Here is a 20,478-nt window from a genome sequence, read left to right as displayed (position 1 = left end):
TTTGACCAGAAACAGCATGACCCCCATGCCCCACCCTCCCTATACACCCAATCTTCTCCCTAGTGTCTTTTGTTTGTTTTCCTGCATTAAAAACTCCTCAAAGGCAAACGTATTGCTGATGTGGAAGAGGTGAAACAAAAGACGGCAGAAGCACAAAAAGGCCTCAAAATCGATGAGTTCAAAAACTGTTTGAATAGTGGAAAGAAAACAGCATGATAGGTGTATTGCATCCACTGGAGAGTACTTTGAAGGTGACTGAAGTTTAAACATGTAAGAATAAATACACCACTTTTTACAAATAAATTATGAGGCTTTTTTTGAGTCCCCCCCTCACAGGACAAGGACACATCTCTTGCTCCTGATGTAAGGCCCGTATAATATGTCAACCTGACTCCAATGAAAAGATCATCAGGCAAATCCACCTGAGGGGTTTTCTTCAGAACACCTGGTCTGGACTTTTCCAAGATGATAATGTCATGAAACATACAAGGAATAAAAAACTATTCGAAATTAAACGAAGATAGGAAAGCAAAGCAAAGCAAAATACAGTGTATGATCCTTCATTCAAAAGCAGAACAGCTATAAAGGACATTACTAGTGCAGTCGGAAACACTTGAATATGGATTCTGAACTCCATAATGCTTTTACATCGTGTGCACTTGCGGGAATGGGATAATGTCCATGTGGATATGTAGGCAAGTTAAGAGAGTCTGCTCTGGAGTATTAGGGGTGAAGTGTGATGTCTGCAGTAGCCGTTTTCTCCTTCAGCTTTTTATTAGGAAAATTAATTAATTGTATCTTTCCCACTACCATGTATTGCCTCTATACCCTCTTCCACTTCTACCCACCCTCCTCCCCTGTTACTAGGGAAGTTTAAAGCATGCCAAGGAAGGTTTTTAAAAAGTAAAGTCCTTTTTGTACAGCAGTTGCTGAGATTTCATGGTTGCCATGTTCATTAAATCTGAAAGGCAAGCATTAGCACTGTTGGGTACTATTCAGGAGTTGGCCTGTGGTCATGTGGCTTGCTTCTGCACACTTGCCCCCAGGTCCAATTTTAAGGCAGGCTCCATTCACCATAAGCAGCGTTCTTACAAGGCTCATTCCTATTTCCCTTTTTTTTCCAGGTTACCACCCATAGTTCGAGGAGGGGCCATTGATAGGTACTGGCCCACTGCTGATGGCCGCCTGGTTGAATACGACATAGATGAAGTGGTGTATGATAAAGATTCACCTTATCAGAACATTAAAATTCTGCACTCGAAGCAGTTTGGAAATATTCTCATCCTTAGTGGGGATGTTAGTAAGTATTCCATCTGTACCCCAATTGTATAAGAAAGTGACAATGTGTTGGATTATATTGTTCTCCTGACAGATAGCAATGTTGTGGATTTACCCAAGTTTGTTCTTGGCACTGCTGTTTCTCTAACATTTCTGTTGTATTAACCTGTGGATGGATTGCCTGGGCCTTTGTGTTTTATAGCAGAGCTATAAAAACTTTGTCTTGACATTGTTTTTTCTTAATTTCTTTGTGATGAGTATTTGGACTGTATTTCAAAAAGTATATAATTGCTTATTTACAAACATCTTTTTGTTATGGAAAACCCCACATCAAAGTAGGCAAAATGGTATGATGGACCCATATGTACTCACCATAGTGTCAACAGTAATCGACTCCTGCCCAGTCTTGTTTCCCCTAAACACCAGAGCACTTTCTCCCTCATTTTGAAGCAACTTTCAGATGTATTATTTCATCTGGAAAAACGTAATTGCTTTTAATTTTTCTTATCAGTATGTCCTTACTACTGAGTTTTCTTCTAAATGAGTAGTGTGTGTGTGTGTGTGTTCTGTGTGTGTGTAGTCTATGTGTGTAATCTATTGTATTGGGGTTGATGAAAACTTCACAATCCAAAAGAAAAATACCTTTGTACATTTTTGACAGTTTTTAAAGATTGAAAGTGAAACATCTTAGGATAGAATCCAGCACTTCCTAGTCTTGTGAGTCAGGTGGTGTGTGGATTTAGGCAGAGTCACCATTTTGGATCTGTTTCCTCCCTAGATCTGGCAGAGAGTGATTTGGCATATACCCGGGCCATCATGGGCAGTGGCAAAGAAGATTACACTGGCAAAGACGTGCTGATCCTGGGAGGTGGAGATGGGGGCATTTTATGTGAAATAGTCAAACTGAAACCAAAGATGGTCACCATGGTAGAGATATCCTTTGTTATATGAGATTGAGTTCAGTGGGATACTTTTGTTTTTTTTTATTGTTCCCTTTTGTTTTAAGGCTCCAGTTAATGTTACCAGGCAAATGGTGTGGTCAAAAGTGCCTGAAACAAACATTTCATTTTAGTAGCAATAGCCTTTTTATGTGACCACCAACAAAGAAGCAGAGACAAATTAGGTGCAAATTAAAGAGCAAATGACTTTGGTACCATATCTACTGCTCAGCAGTTGCTGAAATAGGTTCTTTATGAGAAGAACACAAAATTCACTTCCTTTTGAGGGTCCCTAGGGCAAAAGTAAGATCATTGCCTTACTCGTCATTTTTTAACTTGGAAGATCCAAAGTAGTGTTATAAAACTTTTGTCTTAACCTTTCCTTTAAAGTATTACTATTTCAGAGTTCTTTGATATATCCAAATTCAGGGTAAATTTCTCCTTAACCTGTTTCGAACATTGACCAAATGGTGATTGATGGATGTAAGAAATACATGCGAAAAACGTGTGGTGACGTCTTAGACAATCTTAAAGGAGACTGCTATCAGGTATGTTTTCCAGATAATATTTTTACATGAACTGAGAATATAATACATTTGTTATTGATATGAATTTTGCATTCCTAAAACAACTTTTAAATATATTTGGTTAAGAAGAGGAATAGATCCTTTTGTAGGGAGGAGAAATTTTCTCTCTGCCATACTAGTTCTTGGTTAAGATTCCTATAATCACAGACAGATTATCCGGAGAAAAACAGACATTTATTAGTATGTATACCTCATGTATACATGGGCAATACCCAAAGAAAAATGAATAGCACAGAGTTAGGCCTACAAATTTATGCTAAAATATTGTCTTAATAGGAAAAGGGGATGTAGATGTTTTAGGGGAGAGTGAATAACTTTTGGGAAAGATGAACGAACGGATCCTTGGAAGAATAGATGAGGAGATATGATAGTTTGTGACAGAGTTTGCCTGAGTCCATGTGGTGTTGGTCTTTTCTCCTGAGATAAGAGATGATCTTCCTGGTTGAATCCCCTGGGGCGGGGAATCTATGACAGTTGAGTTCCTTTCGGAGAATCTGTTTTTAGGTAGATAAAGCGGAATTCAGAGAAAGCCGCTCTCTACATTTGCTGTTGTACCAATGCCTAGAACTCAAAATAGTATGCTGAAGGGGCCTATTTTGAGGTGGCGTGTTCTGCTCCCCTTCATTCTCTTTGTGAGTTATAGATGCACATTTATATGTGTACTTATAAAAAGAAAGAACTCTAGACTCTCTGGATTTAATAACATTCATTCATTCTCATCTAAAAGACATCATGTACCCTTTTCTGACCAGGTGTGGCAGTCACCACCTTTTGTCTCTTCCCTGAATAATGTCTCTCTGTCTGGGCCTTTCAGAGGGAATGTGCTAATTAAATAAGCAAATTTGTCTCTGTCCTAAATTCTACTGTGCTTGCAAGTTAATCTATCGCTATAGTTTGTAGGGTACATTTTCTATTGTATTTGAGGATCCATGTTTGAGGGCCATACCTATAGTACTGGTTAACCCAAAATAACTAAGCAAATACATGTTTTATTTGAACAGAATCTTGTGTATCTCCACATATATAGGCAATTTAGATGAGAGCGTTAGTTTGTTGATATGTAAATTACTCACCCCCACTCCATCATCCCTAAAGTGTGCATCCAAATTTTATATCATGGAACATACATGCTAATTTTTTTAAGCTGAGAGAGGAATTCTATCTACATTAAAATGCAGTTGTACCTGCTTTGTGGGCAAAAGGAAAAGAAATATATATATTTCACTTGTACTATTTGAAAGTTTAAAAGGGGGAGGTGGCAATTAGGTTCTTTAGAACATGACAAAATTCCTCCACAATGAGCTAAGTTACCATTGATTACAAATAATATCTGCATTGTTAGCTACACCCTCTGCCTGTGGTGTTTTTTTTTTTTTTTTAAGAATTTATTTATTTTCAGAGACAGGTAAAGGGAGGGAGGGAGGGAGGGAGGGAGGGAAATATCAGTTGCCTCTCGCATGCTCCCAACCAGAGACCCAGCCCGCAACCCCCTCATGTGCCCCAACTGGGACTTGAACCGGTGACTACATGGTTCACAATCCAGCACTCAATCCACTGAGCCACACCAGCTCGGGGCTGCCTGTGGTGTTCTAACATTTAATGCTCACACGTGTACCAAGTGGATATTATTTCTGTTTTATGTATATAAAGAATATTAAGCTCAGAGTTTAAAGGACATTTATTCAAGGTTATGGGATAACTTTAGAGGAGTGATTCAGATTCCTAGTTCCTTATATGGATTAAAAAACCATAGAACGGAACCCCAGTCCAAACCTGCAGTACTGTGGAGTTGTGCACTGTTATAATTAAAGGCCATAGATAACTAGGAAGATTTACTAACAACCTTGGGGAGACAACGTCTCCACTTGAGTTTCCACCTGAGGATAGAGCACCAAAGGCAGAGAGTGACATAACAGCCACACATTTTAGGGAAGTAGTGTTTTATTTGAAATGGCTGAGCTCCTGAGGAAGTTGGTTGCCTGAATGCATGCATCCTTTTCTCTGTGCCTTCTTTCTGGAACAGAACAACCACCAGGGGGAGCATGGAAAATTCTTCTGAGTCTGAGACCTTTCCCGAGGGTGGGGCTTCTGGTGTCCCAGGCAGCAGCGGACAAGCCCCTTAGGCATTGAAATGAGACTACCATTAACAATAACACCAGGTCTTTGCAACTGTTTATTATTTTAAAAACAGATAATTACTCATGTTAACCTTTTTTAGAAAATAGAAAATGTTCCAAAGCGCTCTCCTGTTGCTTTTATGATGGAATTAAATTTTAGTATTAAAATCATTAAAGTAGTACAAAAAGAATATGTATGTATGTACAAGGTTTCCAAGTAAAATAGTAGTGAATTAAATATAGCAGTTTATTTAAAGAATTATATACCAGAAAGTTTTAGTTCATAAATGTAAAAAAATATGAATATTAAGAAATCAGTATAATTCATTATATGAATAATTTAAAGGAGAAAATAATTGATATTAATAAAGCATTAGGGAACATTTAGTCATTCTTAATGAAAACTCTTTAGGTAAAATAAAATTGCAAAAGAAGGGAAACTAAACATGGTAGAAACCGTCAGAAACCTAAAGATAATATTGTTGATGTAAGAAACATCCAAACTTGTAGAGAAATTTTATGAGTTTATTTGAGCCAAACTGACAATTGCCAGGAAGCAAAATCTCAATGGAGTAATAAAATGCTCCGGAGATTGGCAGTTTTGCACTTTATTTTATACATTACAATAAAAGGAGAAGGTGTTAGGAAGGTTACATAAAATTCAAGGGTGATAGATTAGAGAGGTGGAAGAAAGCAAAGAGGGGAGTTCTCTGGGATTGGGTAAAGAGTAAAAGAGACACCTACTTCTTTTCTTTGGTGGGTATAGTTAACAGTTAACAAGTAATAATTAACATGATAACAATAACAATGAGGGGTTCTGTGGTCTGTGTTCTGGTGAGTGATTGTGCCCTGAGGGGTTTGGGAAAAGGAAATTACACTGATATTCCATTGTAGAGGCATAAGGAAAATAGACAGGCTCAGTGAAGGTAAAGATCGACCTTTTTCAGGGAAGATGCTGGCTTAGGACAAGAGTACCCATCATGAACTGCTTTTAGTTAGGAAGCTTTCATTTCAGACCATCCTATGTGGTTGGTTACTTTTTGTCTCTGAGTTTGTAAGGCCACCATGCAGGCCTCCCGTGAGCTTGTCAGGTTTAGTGTGTGGCCCGTTTTCACCCACAATGACATAACACATCTCCACTAAAACTAGGAATAAGATAAGGGTTCTTAAAACCTTTATTCAGCATTGTTTTGAGGCATTAGCTAATTCAGTAAGGTAGGACAATGAAAAGCATATAAATGTAGAAAGAAATTCTTTGCAGACCATATGAATGCTTAAAATATCCATGAAACTCATCTAGAAATCTAGTTGAATTCATGAGAAATTTGGTAAAGTGATTGGTCGCTACTTTGAATAGAATTTCCAGCCTACCCTTCACCCCCAATTCTCAAACTGTTTTGCATTTAGCATAGCAGAAGATTTTTTTAATCTAATTTTTGGTCTGATTTTTAAAACTGCCCTGGGATTCTGATTAGAATTACTTATAATTAGGAAGACATTGTTCTATATAAGTAATTCTAATCAGAATCCCAAGGGAGTCTTAAAAATTAGACCAAATAATTTTGAAGTTGATTTGTAACAATAAATTTCTAAGAATAGCCAAGAAAAAATTTTAAAATAATCATAGTGAAGGGAGATTTGCCCTCTTGTAATCAAATAGGAAGTATGATGTTGACACAGGAATAGACAAATAGATAAGAGGAATGTCACAGGCTTGAACACATAGAGCTAGTATGTGGCCTGAGGTATGTTGACTTAGCTCAAAAGAGTCAGGAGGCTTTGTCTAAAAATGAAAGAAAAGCTAGAAATAAAATGACAAAGATTTATTTAAGGGTATTGATTAGGGTTTGCAAACTCGAAATACAACTAGGCTATACCAAAAGTGTTCCAAAGTGGAAATAAGAGCTGAGAGTTTTTATAGTAAAAAACAAATCTTTGAGAAGAATGAATCCTGCATTCTTAGCCCAGGCATTGGTCCAAGATGGTAAGCTTCAGGTGTCCAGTGATCTGGAGGGTGGAATGGTTTCTTGAGATCATTCACATGGTCATCTGAGGTTTTGATGGATGTCTAGGCATTAACACAGAACCAACAGATGTTCCTCCAGGCATTTATGCAGAGCTGCAAAGTTCAGAAGTTTAAGTTCCCAGGCTAGTTACAGCACTGAGTCTTTTTTTTTTTTTGTGCCTCAGCCTACATTTTAAAAATAATTTAGCAGCTTGACCATAGTGACTCCATTTTATTTCTTCACTCTATCCCTATACTCCATTAATTACTTCACTTAGGAAATGGAGATTTAGTTGATTTAATAAATGATGTTGGCATAACTGGCTGTCCTTCTACATGAGAACAAATTTAACTAACTCTAGAAACCATAGAAAAATTTGTTTCAGATGCTTTAAGCTCTAGATATAAAAACTAACACATTTTGGAAAATTTAGGAGTTGGGAAACCTTTAAAAGAAAGGCAAGAGCCTCAGAAACAGTAATGACAACATAAACAAAGCCAAAGGCAGACTGAAAACAAAACTACTAACAAACATGACGGAATTTAATCCCTTTAATAATTCAAAGAGTCCTTACAACTTAAAATTGAAAATTAAATAAAAAGATATAAAGGGTGTACGAAGTGGTACTTCTCAGAAGGTGGAAGTCAAATAACCTAGAAACTTACAACATGCTCACCCCTTTTGGTGGCCGAGGAAGTTTGTGTGAAAATATTAGCAAGGGATTTTTGACAAAAATACAAGAAGAGGACAACACACAGTGCTGGAAAGGATGAAAGGAAACAGTTATTTGCATGCATTGCTGATTAGAGTGTGAATTGACATAAAAACTAAAATACACGTGCCTTTGTCTTGCAATACAATGTTTGCACATCTGACCCACAGACAGAAAGGTATCTGTACAAGAAGGTTTATTATGGCTGTGTTTGTAGAGGCCAAGGCTTGAAGATGATAAGTATAGAACCTTTTTAGTGGAATAATACAGTTTTTAGAAACATCATTACCTGGAACAGTGCTATGTAAATATTTCCAAGTTCAAAACAACGTGCGTGATCCTAGTTTTACAAAAGAACAAGCACTTGTGTGTATTTGCGGGCGTTTCCAAGAATCTGTATGAGCATAGGGGAAAAAAATCTGAGCATACCTAATGAGACTGATAAATAGATTCAAGGCAGCCGGGGTGTTAGTGTCTTCTGTATCTTTGCATGGTTGCACTTGAATGATGTTTTAAGTGAAGCCCATTATAAAACCTTGGGATAGTAAGATTCAGTTACTTTAAAAATATGTGACTTTTAGGATATGTGTAAGAACATTGACAGAAAAAGCCGAATAGATTAGGGAATCGTGGCAAGTTTGACTTCTGATTTGTTATATGTGAATTTTTTAACATAAATATGTATTTTTGTAACTAGTAAAATAAAAGACACAGAGACTAACTCCTCTCTAGTTCAGGATGTCGCCTAGAATCTGATGGGTCCGCAGTGTATAGTCTTCAGTACTCCAAAGACAAGGCAAACCCCAAACTTAGTTCCCAGGTTTACTCTGAAGGGTATGTATGAGAATTCCAGCTCTTAACTGCTGTACTCCCCTCACTAATAACTTTGATTTGGGAGCTGGTGTTTATTGCATGACTTCATTACCAGCAGTACTCGAAAGTGTTAGAGGAAATTGAAAAAGCATAGGTTAAGAGTTTGGAGTAAGATGCAAAAATACATCAATAGACAACAAAGTTATTCAGTACTTCATGTAAAAGAAAAACTAAAAGTAGAAGACAATGCAGATGGGAGAGGCAGTATAGATTAGGGTTAAGAGTATGAACTTGAACTTGGCTTTCGGATAGTTCTAGGTGTACTTCTTGGCTGTCTTTCTTATTGGATACTTCTGGGCGAGCTTTGCAAGCTTGCAAGTTTGTTTTCTCCATTTGTAAAACAGGGATAATAATAGTTCCTGGAGAGTTGTGGTTAGATTAAATGACAAGGTGCATAATGTAGTAAGCACTGAGTTTTAGCTCTTATAGGCATGGGTGGAAATCCTTTTTTTTGTTCGTGTGGAAGGTGCTGTGATATAAGCCTCAGCTTGCATTTCCCCCTTCCTCCACAAGTGTTAACTACTCCCACATGTGTTGGCTCACCCATATCTATTCCTGTTCTTTCTGGAAGGTTCTAGTAGAGGACTGTATTCCAGTACTGAAGAGGTACGCCAAAGAAGGGAGAGAGTTTGATTATGTGATTAATGATTTGACAGCTGTCCCAATCTCCACATCTCCGGAGGAAGGTAAACATTTGTTTGTTTTGTTTTTAACCAAAATAATGCTCATGGAAATGTTTTTCTAGGCACCCTGTGGGAATGAAAGGATCTTACAGATTATCTAGTTAAGCTCCTTCATTTTCTAAAGGTAAACTGAGGCCCATGGTGGAAAGATGGTTGTATTTGGCTTTGGTCAAATCCTGTCCTGCCCCTAAATGAGCACATTACCAGTCATTTGAAACAAACGTGAAATAAAATGAGTCATCATCACATCATTAAGGCATTAACTTGTTTGATCATTTATTTGCATTATGTGATTTTTAGCCTGCATTGGGACACACTGGTGACTTTCCTAAGCATCACCAGAGACAATTCCCTGCTCAAACCATACACTCAAGATCACTGCTGGGTTGGGGTTTCAGTGTTAAATGATTTTTATATAACTTTGCCTTCATGCTGAGGTTGCAGACTGGGTCCCTACCTGATGACCCCCACGGTTTCTCTCTTGGGATGTTGTTGCTTTCCCCCTTACCTAAAGCTGTCTCTTGCAGATTTCAACCTCTGCCTTTGTGTTGAATCTTTATTGGCCTTATGAGAGCAGTGCTAAGAACATGCACATTTGCTTTTTAAAAAAAGTTCTTTAAAAGATTTTATTTATTTTTAGAGAGAGGGGAAGGGAGAAAGGGAGAGAACCATCGATGTGAGAGAGAAGCATTGGTTGGTTGCCTCTCACACACCCCCAACTGGGGACCTGGCTCGCAACCCAGGCATGTGCCCTGACTGGGAATTGAACTGGTGACCTTTCAGTTTGTGAGATGGCGCCCAACCTGAGCCACACCAGTCAGGGCCATGTGCATTTGCTTTTGACTTTGCTTCTTGTATATATGCACATGTGTGCAAGACACTCAATTTATTACGTAGTCATAAATGACAATATATTATCATTTATTAATAAGCTCTCGAATATTGGGTATTGAACTTATGGCCTTTTTTTGTTATTGTTGAGTATTAATGCATTTGACTTTAATAGTTGTTTCTGATGCACGAAACCTGTATTTATAAAATTTAATTTTTTTTTACCTTCAGATTCCACATGGGAGTTTCTCAGACTGATTCTTGACCTCTCCATGAAAGTACTGAAACAGGACGGGAAATATTTTACACAGGTAGTCTACTTAATTCTGTTTTCTCTCAGACTCTCAATAAGTATTTTATATTTTGAAATTTGAATGCCTAGAACAGCATAATTGGATTACATTCTCTGAAGCAGTAAATTTGTAAGTACCGACCAGGCATCTATTGGAATTAATCAGTTCTGTTGTGTCCTGTTACCTTAACCTTCCAGATTTATCAGCCTTGGGCCTTGGCTGTAGTATGAGCTGCTGCCACGAGATGGAGACACAGATTGTGATTTTTTTTTTCCATTTATAGGAAATCTACAATGAAACCTGCTCAAACAAAGTCAGCTTATTCATATAAAAGCAACCCAAAACAGTGCATTGGGGAATTTTCACAAGTGAAGTTGGGGAGAAAGTGTGACTGTTTTCTTTCGTTGAGCATACTTACCTGGTATACTGCCTTCTTGGGGACTTGCTATTTCAATATGGTAGATTAATAAAAACACTTCCTTAACATATCTCCCAGCCCATTCATTACATATTAATGATCCAGGCTTTGGTAACTTGCCTTGACCAACTGACTTACTATAAAACACATTCTATGCCCAGGGCTGTGCTAGTTCCCAAGAATTGTTCAAAAGATGTATTAGGACATGTTTCTTGTCCTTGTGTTCATTACAGTTGGAGACTCCAGGCAATCACTTTATCATACCTAGGATCACAGGGTACATCCAGTGGTTGTATGTGTGATGGCCCACCTGACATTCATATAGTCTAAGGAGGCGTAGGCCTTTGAAGAAGCAGGGGTCGAGTCAAGAGCGCAGAGAGCTTTGATTCTGGATGTACTGATGTGGTTGCCACAGTGCTATATTTTTTAAAACTGTCAGATGATATGCTCAGAAGACACCCTTGATTTACACCCACCTCCCTTCCCCGATTGTGTCTCTTAGAACTGGAGTAAGGTTAAAGATTGAATGAAAGTGCTGTGTGACCTATTAATTTGATGATGGACAAAAGCTACATGTTCCTGCCTAAAATTGCTTGCATCACAGTAGTGAGTTTATAATGTCACTGTGACTGCTCAAAGACTACCTTGTCATTGTGTCACAAAGCTGGGGAAAGCATCATGGAGTGCCTGGGACTGAGGTCTGGTGCATGGGAGAGTTTGAATCTCAGTCTGGGGAAGAATTGCTTTCAAAAGAGTAGGAGGCAGGTCCCAGGACTTGACTTCCTTTCTTTCCTGACTCCCCATTAAAGCTGGGCTATTTCATAACCTATGTGACATTCATGTAAATTTTGATGGAAAATATTAGCAAGTCTCCAAATCCCCTTAACTGGAGAAATTGGCATTACCAGTCCCATTGACACATCTACCTTCCTCCCTAATCTGTGCCCATCTTCTGAAAGTAACCTACCTTTAGTATTTTTTTTTTATTCCTGTGCTGTACTTTTATTTATTTGTTTGTTTGTTTGTTTTACTTTTAGAGAGAGGGGGAAAGGAGAAAGGGAGGGAGAGAAACATCACTGTGTGGTTGCCTCTCACTCGCGCCCCCAACTGGGGACCTGACGTGCAACCTAGTCATGTGCCCTGACTGGGGATCGAACCAGCGACACTTGGCTCACACACCGACGTCCTGTGCTGTTTTTTATAGATGTTTCACATATGTGTGATGTTTCACATATGTGCGATATATCAAATCATTATATTGTTTAGTTTTGTTTGCTTTTGAACTTGGTAAAAAGGGTGTCCTTAAGGATTTATTCTCCTGGACCTGCTTTTTACATTACAGTAGTACATGGTAACTGTTAAGTTTAAAAGAGACAAGAAATACAGAAATGTAAAGTGAAAAACCAAATGTCTCTTACCCACACCTAACATGGGGCAAGGAGAACTTTCTAGAACTGAAGCTATCGAATTGGGATTTACCCTCCTGGAGTTCTCTCCTCCTTGCCCCAGTATTCCTTTCCTTTCATCCTTAATACGTGCTTAATTCTTTGCTATTTGATTTTTGTTCTGCATTTCCCCTGTGTCTTTCTTAAGAAAAAAAGAAAAACATAGTTCTATTTAGATACACAGGAAAGTGGAATGCATTACTTTTTTGGGTAGGTCTCTATTTGTGGTGAGTTTTTTTTTTCTTTTTTTAAACTGCTTTTTGACAGTGTTGGGGAAGAACAAATTGAAAGTATCATATTTCCTTACCACATTGTCTGTAAGAAGGTCCTCCCATATACCCTCTGTCGAGAGAGCATGGTGTCAATTTTAGGATGGCAAGGGAAACCATGGAACTGTGCACCTTGGTGGCATTTCCGTTCTACAGCTTCCCCAGTGGTGATGTTCTCTAAAAACAACCAGGCGGTGTTTTCTATTTGTGAGTCTTAAATTACACGTGTGGTGTTTATATGCTCTCATGGTGAACCTGATGTTGAAATCAAATTATATGCTGCCCAAGGGCACTTTGGCCAAATATCACTGCAGGACCCTAGATGATGGGTTACTAAACTGGCTGGCACTGAAGGACGACGTCATGCTGAGCAAATGTGCTAAGCTAAAACCACCAAGGCCAACTCTCAGAATAGTTCTGTCTACCCGCTTGCCCATGGCTGGCTGGCGGGTTGGTTTTGAAATGCCATCCTCGAAAATGCTTACATCACAGGCTACCTTTATTTGTGAATAATTTTTATTTTTTTAAAGAAGATTATTTTCAGAGAAAAGAGAAAGAGAGGGAGAGAAGCATCAACATGTAGTTGCTTTGCTCGCCTCCAAGTGGGGACCTGGCCCACAACCCAGGCATGTGGCCCGATAGGTACTCAAACCTGTGACCTTTTGGTTCACAGGCAAGCGCTCAATTCACTGAGCCACACCAGCCAGGGCTATTTGTGAATAATTTTCATCTTATATTGTTCTTGGGTATTTTGAGGCAAATTGATAGTGAAGTCCATAGAAAGAAATAAAATCAACATACATACCATTAGTCCTCTGAATGTTAAGAACTTCAGTGATTAAAAGAAATAGGAGACTTCTGGCCAAGATGGAGGCATAGACAGACAGGCTGCGTATCCCTCCAAAACTAAGAAGGAATACAACTACCTCAAAACTAGAAACAAGTTCCAGAAAGTTAAACTGCATGGAAGTCCAGCAAACAAAGATATAAAGAAGAAATACTCATTCAGACAGGTAGGAGGGGCGGAGAGGATGCGGTGCGGTGGCGGCGGCAGCAGCAGCGGCAGTCGCAGACTGCTGGAAAGAGCAGTCACATGTTTTAAAAAGTCGGGAGGGACACCTGAGGAGTGTTCCCAGCTCTTCACTGGACCTAGCAGCTCACGGTCCCAGCACCAGGGAAAATCAAGCCTCATGGCTTTGACTGCAGACCAGTGGGGGTTGGGGCGGAGGAAGAAACTGCCGGTCTCTCAGCAGAGTCCGCTTATTTAAAGGGCCCCCACGGACCTAGAATGCCCGCAGACCCACCCATTCTGGGAATGACGGCCAGGGCAGCAGCTAGAGGGGCGCTAGTCCAGTGCGGAAGTGGGAGAGGTGCCTGGAAAAGGGTTGAGTGCTGGGCAGGCGGCATTGTTCCCTCTGGGACCCCTCCTCCACATCCAGAGCCACAACCTGGTGAAACAGGTCGCCCTGTACTGATGAATCCCTAAGGCTCTGCCCCTTACAACGTAACAGGAGTGACAACTCTACTTGGGACGTTGAGGCAAAGAAACTCAGGAGCCTGTCAGAATGCGGAGACAGAAAAATATGGCCCAAAAGGGGGAATGGATCAAGGTTCCAGTGGGAGAACTAAGCGACGAGGAGATAGCCAACCTAACAGATGAGGAGACAGACAACCTAACGCATGCAGAATTCAAAACACTGGTGATAAAGATGCTCACAGGCTTGACAGATATGCTTGAGTATGTAAATGCATAAGAAAAGAAGTGAAGGCTATGCTAAGTGAAACAAAGGAAAACCCACACAAACCCAATGGTGAAAGGAAGGAAACCAGGTTTCAAATCAATGATTTGAAACATAAGGAAGAAAGTAACAGTCAACCAGTACAGAATGAGGAAGCAAGAATTGAAAAAAAGGAGGAAAACTTCACAAATTTTGTGAAGGAGATGGACGTACAGGTCCGGGAAGCACGGAGGGTCCCAGGCAAGCTGGACCCAGAGGGGACCACACCAGGACGCATCATTACTGAGATGCCAAAGGTGAAAGAAAAAGACAGAGTCCTGGGGGCAGCAAGAAAGAGGTGGACAGTTGCCTACAGGTGGGTGCTTATAGGACTATCAGCTGATTTCTCAGAGAACACTTTGCAGGCAGGAAGGGACTGGCAAGCAGTATTCAATGTGATGAAAGGCAACCTGCAACCAGGACTACCCTATCCAATAAGGCTATCATTTGGAATGGAAGGGCAAATGAAGTGCTCCCCAGACAAGGTGAAGCTAAAGGAGTTCATTATCACCAAGCCATTATACGAAATGTGAAAGGGACTTACTTAAGGAAAAGAAGATCAAAACTATGAAAACTAAAATGAGAACGCACTCACAAGTGTCAACAACTGAATCTTATAAAAACAAAATCCAACTAAGCAAATCAGAATAGGAACAGAACCATAGGTATGGGAATGATTTGGGGGGTTATCAGCTGGGAGGGGGGAGGGGGAGAAATGGGGGAATGGTGTGGGGACTAAGAAGCATAATTGGTAGGTACAAAATAGATAGGGGGATGTTAAGAATAACATAGGAAAGGGAGAAGCTAAAGAAATTACAGGCATGACCCATGGCCATGAACTAAGAGGGGTGGGATTGCTGGAGGGAAGGGCGGGTACTGGGCGGAGGGGTGTAAAGGGAAAAAAATTAGAACTACTGTAACAACATACAAAAATATACTTAAAAAAACAAAGGAGGCATCAAATGCCCATCTTTTTTTCTGAATCTGTTATGAAAGCTCTTGGGGGAATTGCGATAAAATGATAGGCCCTACCCACAGTCTACTGAAGCAAAATTGGTGTTTTAGCATGTCACCTATGATGCATATGTACTTTGAGGATTGAGAACCACTGCTTTCTGGTAGCTATTCTTCAGAGAAGCGCTGGAGACAGCAGCCATGGTGCGCTGCTGAAATGGCCTGATCCTGAAGCCCCACTTTTACAAGGACTGGCAGTAGCATATTGCTGCGTGATTTAACCAGCCCGTTTGGAAGATAAGCCACCAGCCAAAGCACACCCTCTGTCTGGACCCCTCCGATGCATAATGAGATGCCCCACAGTGAGGTGAGGTACTACTGCATCAAAGTGCGAGTTGGCAGGGGCTTCAGCCTGGAAGAGTTAAAAGGTGGCCGGCACCCAAAAAAGGTGGCCCTGACCATTGGGATCTCAATGGATCCAAGGAGGTGGAACAATTGCCTCCAGACTAATCTGCAGCGGCTAAAGGAGTTCTGCTCCCCCAAGCTCATCCTCTTCTCCAGGTAGCCCTCAGTCCGCAAGAAGGAAGACAGTTCTGCTGAAGAGCTCAAGTTGGCCACCCAGCTGACAGGAGCAGTCATGCCTACGTGGAATGTCTACAAGGAGGAAGCTAGGGTCAGGGCAGAGGAGGAGAATTTTGAGACATTCGATAGTCTTTGCGGGGCACGTGCCAGTGCCTGTGTCTTTGGCATCTGGGCAAAAAGAGGCAAGGAAACTGCAGAACAGGATGCTGAAAAGAAAAAGCACTGTTGGCAACTTGTGTTTTTTTTTTTAAAATTGAGAACCAGAGCTATAAAAGCAGGCAGAAGCGTTATCCATTTAGCAGCTTTACTGTGACTCTTGGCCAACATCTCTGATTCTCTTTACCTTTTTTTCCCTTCATTGCCACAAGTGGCTGCTGCAGCTCCAAATATTACATCTAGGTTATAGGCTAGAAGAGAGTTGAAGGGGTCGGTTGCTGTTTTTTCCTTGCTTGTCCAGAATAAAAGAAAATATGCCAGTATTCCCCCAACAGATGTCTACTGTATCTCATTGACCACTCTGATCTGCTGGGGAAACAGGTCTGCAGTGGCTAAAAAGGGACAAAAGTTAGAACAATGAGGTCAAGAGAAAACGCTTGATAAGGAGTGAAACTGGGCAATATCCTTACTCTATATATCCTGAGCAGACTTTTGTTGTCTCATGCCTTAAATCAGATTTGGGGGAAAGTGTGAGGGGTGTGAATATAGTTCTGTGCCAGTAGTTTAGACTCTTAATGAGGGTTGTAGTTTAAGCCATTCTGGAAATGGAGAATATTATCTCTTTGATACATTATTTTCAATGCAGTGGTGACTACTGGGAAACTTATTTTCAAAGGGTTATGTGTATGAATCTTGGCTAATTGCATGATGTGGATACAATGGCTATGTCAGTAATGAGAAATTGGTTTCACTGTTTTCTATTGCTTCATACTCTAATCATTTGAAATGGCTTGTTAAATGAGGTAGAAGGATAATGAGCTAATGGATCTATAAATAGAACTCAGTGCATTTTGTGAAAGTACAGAAACCTTATCTCATTTTCAAAGGTGAACTTTTTATCTAACGCTAGAGTTATTCTCATTTATTAGCAATCTGCAAATGAGGGGGACCCTCGGTGGACTCAAGTAGCCCATTGTTTGCTTTTCTCTCTTTGATTTAGGGGAACTGTGTCAATTTGACAGAAGCCCTGTCACTCTATGAAGAACAGCTTGGGCACCTGTATTGTCCTGTGGAATTCTCAAAGGAGATCGTCTGTGTCCCTTCATACTTGGAATTGTATCCTTTGACCATATCATTGTGTTGTCAGATCAGAACACCAAGTAAATCCCATGTTGGTTTAACATTGTTTTTTTTTGGGGGGGGGGGGCAGAATTAGCTCTGTAGTGTATTATATAAGGCCCCGGTTTTCAAATTTAGCTACACATTGGAATCTTCTGGGAGCTTTAAAACAATACTGATTCCTGGATCCCACCCTCAGATTCTGGGGTGTGGCCTGCCACAGCTCCCCAGGTGATTTTAATGTTCAGGCACCACTGGTTGTCACAGGAAGACCCCAGACTTGCAGCGTTATCTGGGAACTACTTGGACATGCAAATTCTTAAGCCGCACAGGCCTGCTGCCCATGAGAAAAGCTGGAGGTGGCGCTGGTGAAATGCCTTAAGACAGCTCTCCCTGGGGATCCCTGTGCACATTAAAGCTTCAGAAGCCCAAGGCTGAGACAGCCCAAGCTGTAGCAGGCAAAAAGACTGAGGGCACGCATTCTACTTATATATTAAGATTATCTTTAATATTAGTTTCTACACTTCACTTGATTCTGATTTGCAGTAGAAATAGAGAGCTAAAAATAATGCTGGGGATTTCAAAGATAACGTTGGTCTCCATTAGTGCCACTTAGTAAAGTTAATCCAGAGACATAAAAAAAAGAACCCAGGGAAAAACTGCAATAACAGCATTGTCATTGAAAATCTTTAATGCCTTTCCTCCTTCTAAAAGTCAGACTGTATTCTGCAGACCAAAGGTTCCTTTCTTGGGGTGGAGTTCCTGTGACTGCTTGCTGGCCTGTGGTGAGGCCCTGGCCTGCAGAGCCGTGGCCATAACCTCACCCCCAAGTTCAGGGTCCTCCCAGGGATGAGTTGAGTGCTCTGTGCTTTCTTGGTGGCCATGTTCTTCCTTGGCACGTGGCACGCTTGGACATATCTACCCCTGCCAACCATCCACCTTCACCAGGGTTCCTCTCCAGAACAATTTTTACACTCAGGTCTGTGCTGATCTGTGGAAAGACTATAGAAATCAGTTGATAACATTTGGAAAAAGGGCTTTAGTCTTCTGACTTCCCATTGGCTCTTCTCCCTCCTTACACCTTTTTCCCCCTTCTTTTCCTCCCTCCTCCCACACTTGCGCCCACCCTGTCTCTCACCTCCCTCTTGTTTTGGTCTCTCCCTCCTACCCTTCCTTCTTATAGGAATTCATCAAAACATCTTAGTGATCTTGAAAGCAGAATTGTTACCTGAGAGGATATTTGCGTGCCTTTAGCCTTTTCTATGCTCACTCCCCCGCACCCCAGTGTCACAGGTGGTGAGTGTCTAGGCTGCAAAGTGGTTTATTTAAGATGCCTTTATTCTCATTGCCACAGTGCTCTAAGCCAGTGATTTTCAACTGGTGTGCTGCAAGAATTTTTAAAATGGGCAATACCTGACTACTAAGTCAGGGACACTGACCTGTTTTCCCATAGATTGTCAAGTAAAAAAATTGCAACAGCCAACACAATAGCTGTTTGGTGTGAATGAATCAAAATTATATGTATTTTTTGTCAGATCATCAAAAAATACATATATTTTTGGCATGCCACACAATTTAGAAATTTATGTGTGTCCTGAGATGAAAACAGTTGAAAATCACTGCTCTAAGCTATGGAACTCATCAATCCGCAATTTATAGGCTAGCAAACACATTTTAAGTGATACCTGTTCTTCTTTGAATTATTTGCTCTTATTCCTTGACTCCTTGTCCAGGTGGGTATTTTACACTGTTTGGAAGAAAGCTGAACCTTGAAGATCAGTATTCCCTAATCGTGTGTGCTTACAAATAGCCTTCCTGACCATCACATGCTGTACATGACATCAAGACAAGTCAGGCAATTGATTGTGAATTCCTTCCAAGTTTTCTTTTTTAATTATTATTTTTAATTTAAAAAAGCAAATGGAAATGTATATTTTGACAAACTAGGGTGTTATTTTTTGAAAGTCAGCTGAAGGATGACTAGATAGCATAGCAAAGGCTACTCAATGCACTGAACCCCTAGAATGTGATTTTCGTTACTTTTTTCCCCGTGTGGGCTGTTTTTGTTTTTATTTTGGTAGACTTTGAATTTGGTTGTTTGGAAGAATGAGCATCATTGTTTTGTTCTGGAGGGCAGTTCTTGATGGCGTTTCTTTTCCCCAAAATTAATCGACTTAGATAATTAAAATTTGGTGCTTACATCAAAGTTAAAAAACGAGTTAGCAATGCTTTGATTAAAATTACAAATGAGAAATTTCATGTGTCTGTTCTTTTATTTTGGTTAGGTCTCCTCTTTCTCACTTCTGACCACACAGTACAAAGGTGTCTCCTGGTCTTTTTTTAGTTCTCTTATATCATGTGGTGCCATTTATCTTTTTACGATCAGACGGCCTTAGGGCCTTTTTTGAACAGTAGTAATGACTTCCATTTACCATTGTGGTAAATGATACACACAACCTATTACATTCACCAATTCTTCATTATAAAAGTGACCTGAGAAGAGGAAAGGACTTGGCCTTACTGTAAAGTTGAAAGTCAAAAGCTTTTTTCTGTTCCCCTTCTTTCTGGTGTATTCACTTTAATGTCTGTAGTGTTAGGTATTCTCTCCTTTTTAATCTAAAATAGGGTGTGCTGTAGTATCATGTAGCCCCTTTTTAAAGCACAAGTATGGCTAGAGTTTAAATTCTGTCCAACTCATCAGCAGATATAAAAAATGGCTTTTATCAAAAAAAAAACTTGAAAATGTGATTGAATATTTTTAAAAAGCGATTAATGGTGATGTGACTGGGCTGGAGGAAGGCTGGGTTGACGGTGTTTTTACTGGGCTGGAGCAGTGCTGATATCATCATAAAAACGTGCTACTGTTTCCTGTGCAGTTGACAAGCCCCCTCCTTCTTTGCGTCAGTTATTGCTGATGTAAGAGTTTGCGTTTATCTCAACAAAATGATAATTTCATTCTGTTCCCGTGACCGGGTGAAGGAAGTGAGTGATGTTATATAGCCCTGGCCTAGAGCATGCTGCTGAAAGTAAAGTCCTTCAGTTTTCCTTTTTTTTTTTTTTTTTTTTTTTACTTCTGAACTTTTTTGTCCCTGACAAGGCTTCCTCTGTGAAGGAAGCAGTTCATTGATTGCTACTGTGGCTCAATTCGTTACCCAGTCTTAGAACAGCACTTTGCTGCTCGGCCACACTGTTTGATAGGAGCTGCTATGTGGCTTTGAGGAAACACCTCCTATCGCCCGGTTGCTGAGTGTCCTTTTGTACCAAGTAATCTTTTATGTTGCTGTGCTTTTGGTTAATAAACCACTTTTCCTTTATATTACCTTGCTCAGCCTTAAAATAGCTTTGTGATTTCAGTGTTAATATCACAGAGTAGGCCAGCAGTCAAACTTTAAACAATGCCTGGGGTCCCTTGGCTAGTAACCATTTGAGTCTAGATTCT

At 40.1% G+C, this 20,478-nt stretch overlaps 1 protein-coding gene and 1 pseudogene across 1 annotated transcript in view; both read left to right on the top strand.

The window, feature by feature from the left end:
* The window catches only part of SMS (spermine synthase), a 48,265-nt gene extending 28,969 nt beyond the window's left edge, over positions 1-19,296 (top strand). Inside the window, exons 5-11 of the mRNA XM_090264298.1 lie at positions 1,125-1,300; positions 2,057-2,211; positions 2,675-2,764; positions 9,083-9,197; positions 10,257-10,336; positions 16,921-17,036; positions 18,773-19,296. Coding sequence (XP_090120424.1) covers positions 1,125-1,300; positions 2,057-2,211; positions 2,675-2,764; positions 9,083-9,197; positions 10,257-10,336; positions 16,921-17,036; positions 18,773-18,812 — 772 coding nt within the window. The 3' untranslated portion in view covers positions 18,813-19,296. The remainder of the gene's footprint in view (positions 1-1,124; positions 1,301-2,056; positions 2,212-2,674; positions 2,765-9,082; positions 9,198-10,256; positions 10,337-16,920; positions 17,037-18,772) is intronic.
* Positions 15,399-16,077, top strand: LOC149991773 (large ribosomal subunit protein eL13 pseudogene; annotated as a pseudogene).
* Positions 19,297-20,478: the final 1,182 nt, after the last annotated feature.

The sequence above is a fragment of the Furipterus horrens genome, unplaced genomic scaffold, assembly GCF_987537825.1.
Source record: "Furipterus horrens unplaced genomic scaffold, mFurHor1.1.pri manual_scaffold_17, whole genome shotgun sequence".
In the NCBI taxonomy this organism is placed as follows: domain Eukaryota; kingdom Metazoa; phylum Chordata; class Mammalia; order Chiroptera; family Furipteridae; genus Furipterus; species Furipterus horrens.
The sequence above is the reverse complement of the archived record's forward strand: the minus strand, read 5'-3'. Positions and strand labels throughout refer to the sequence as shown.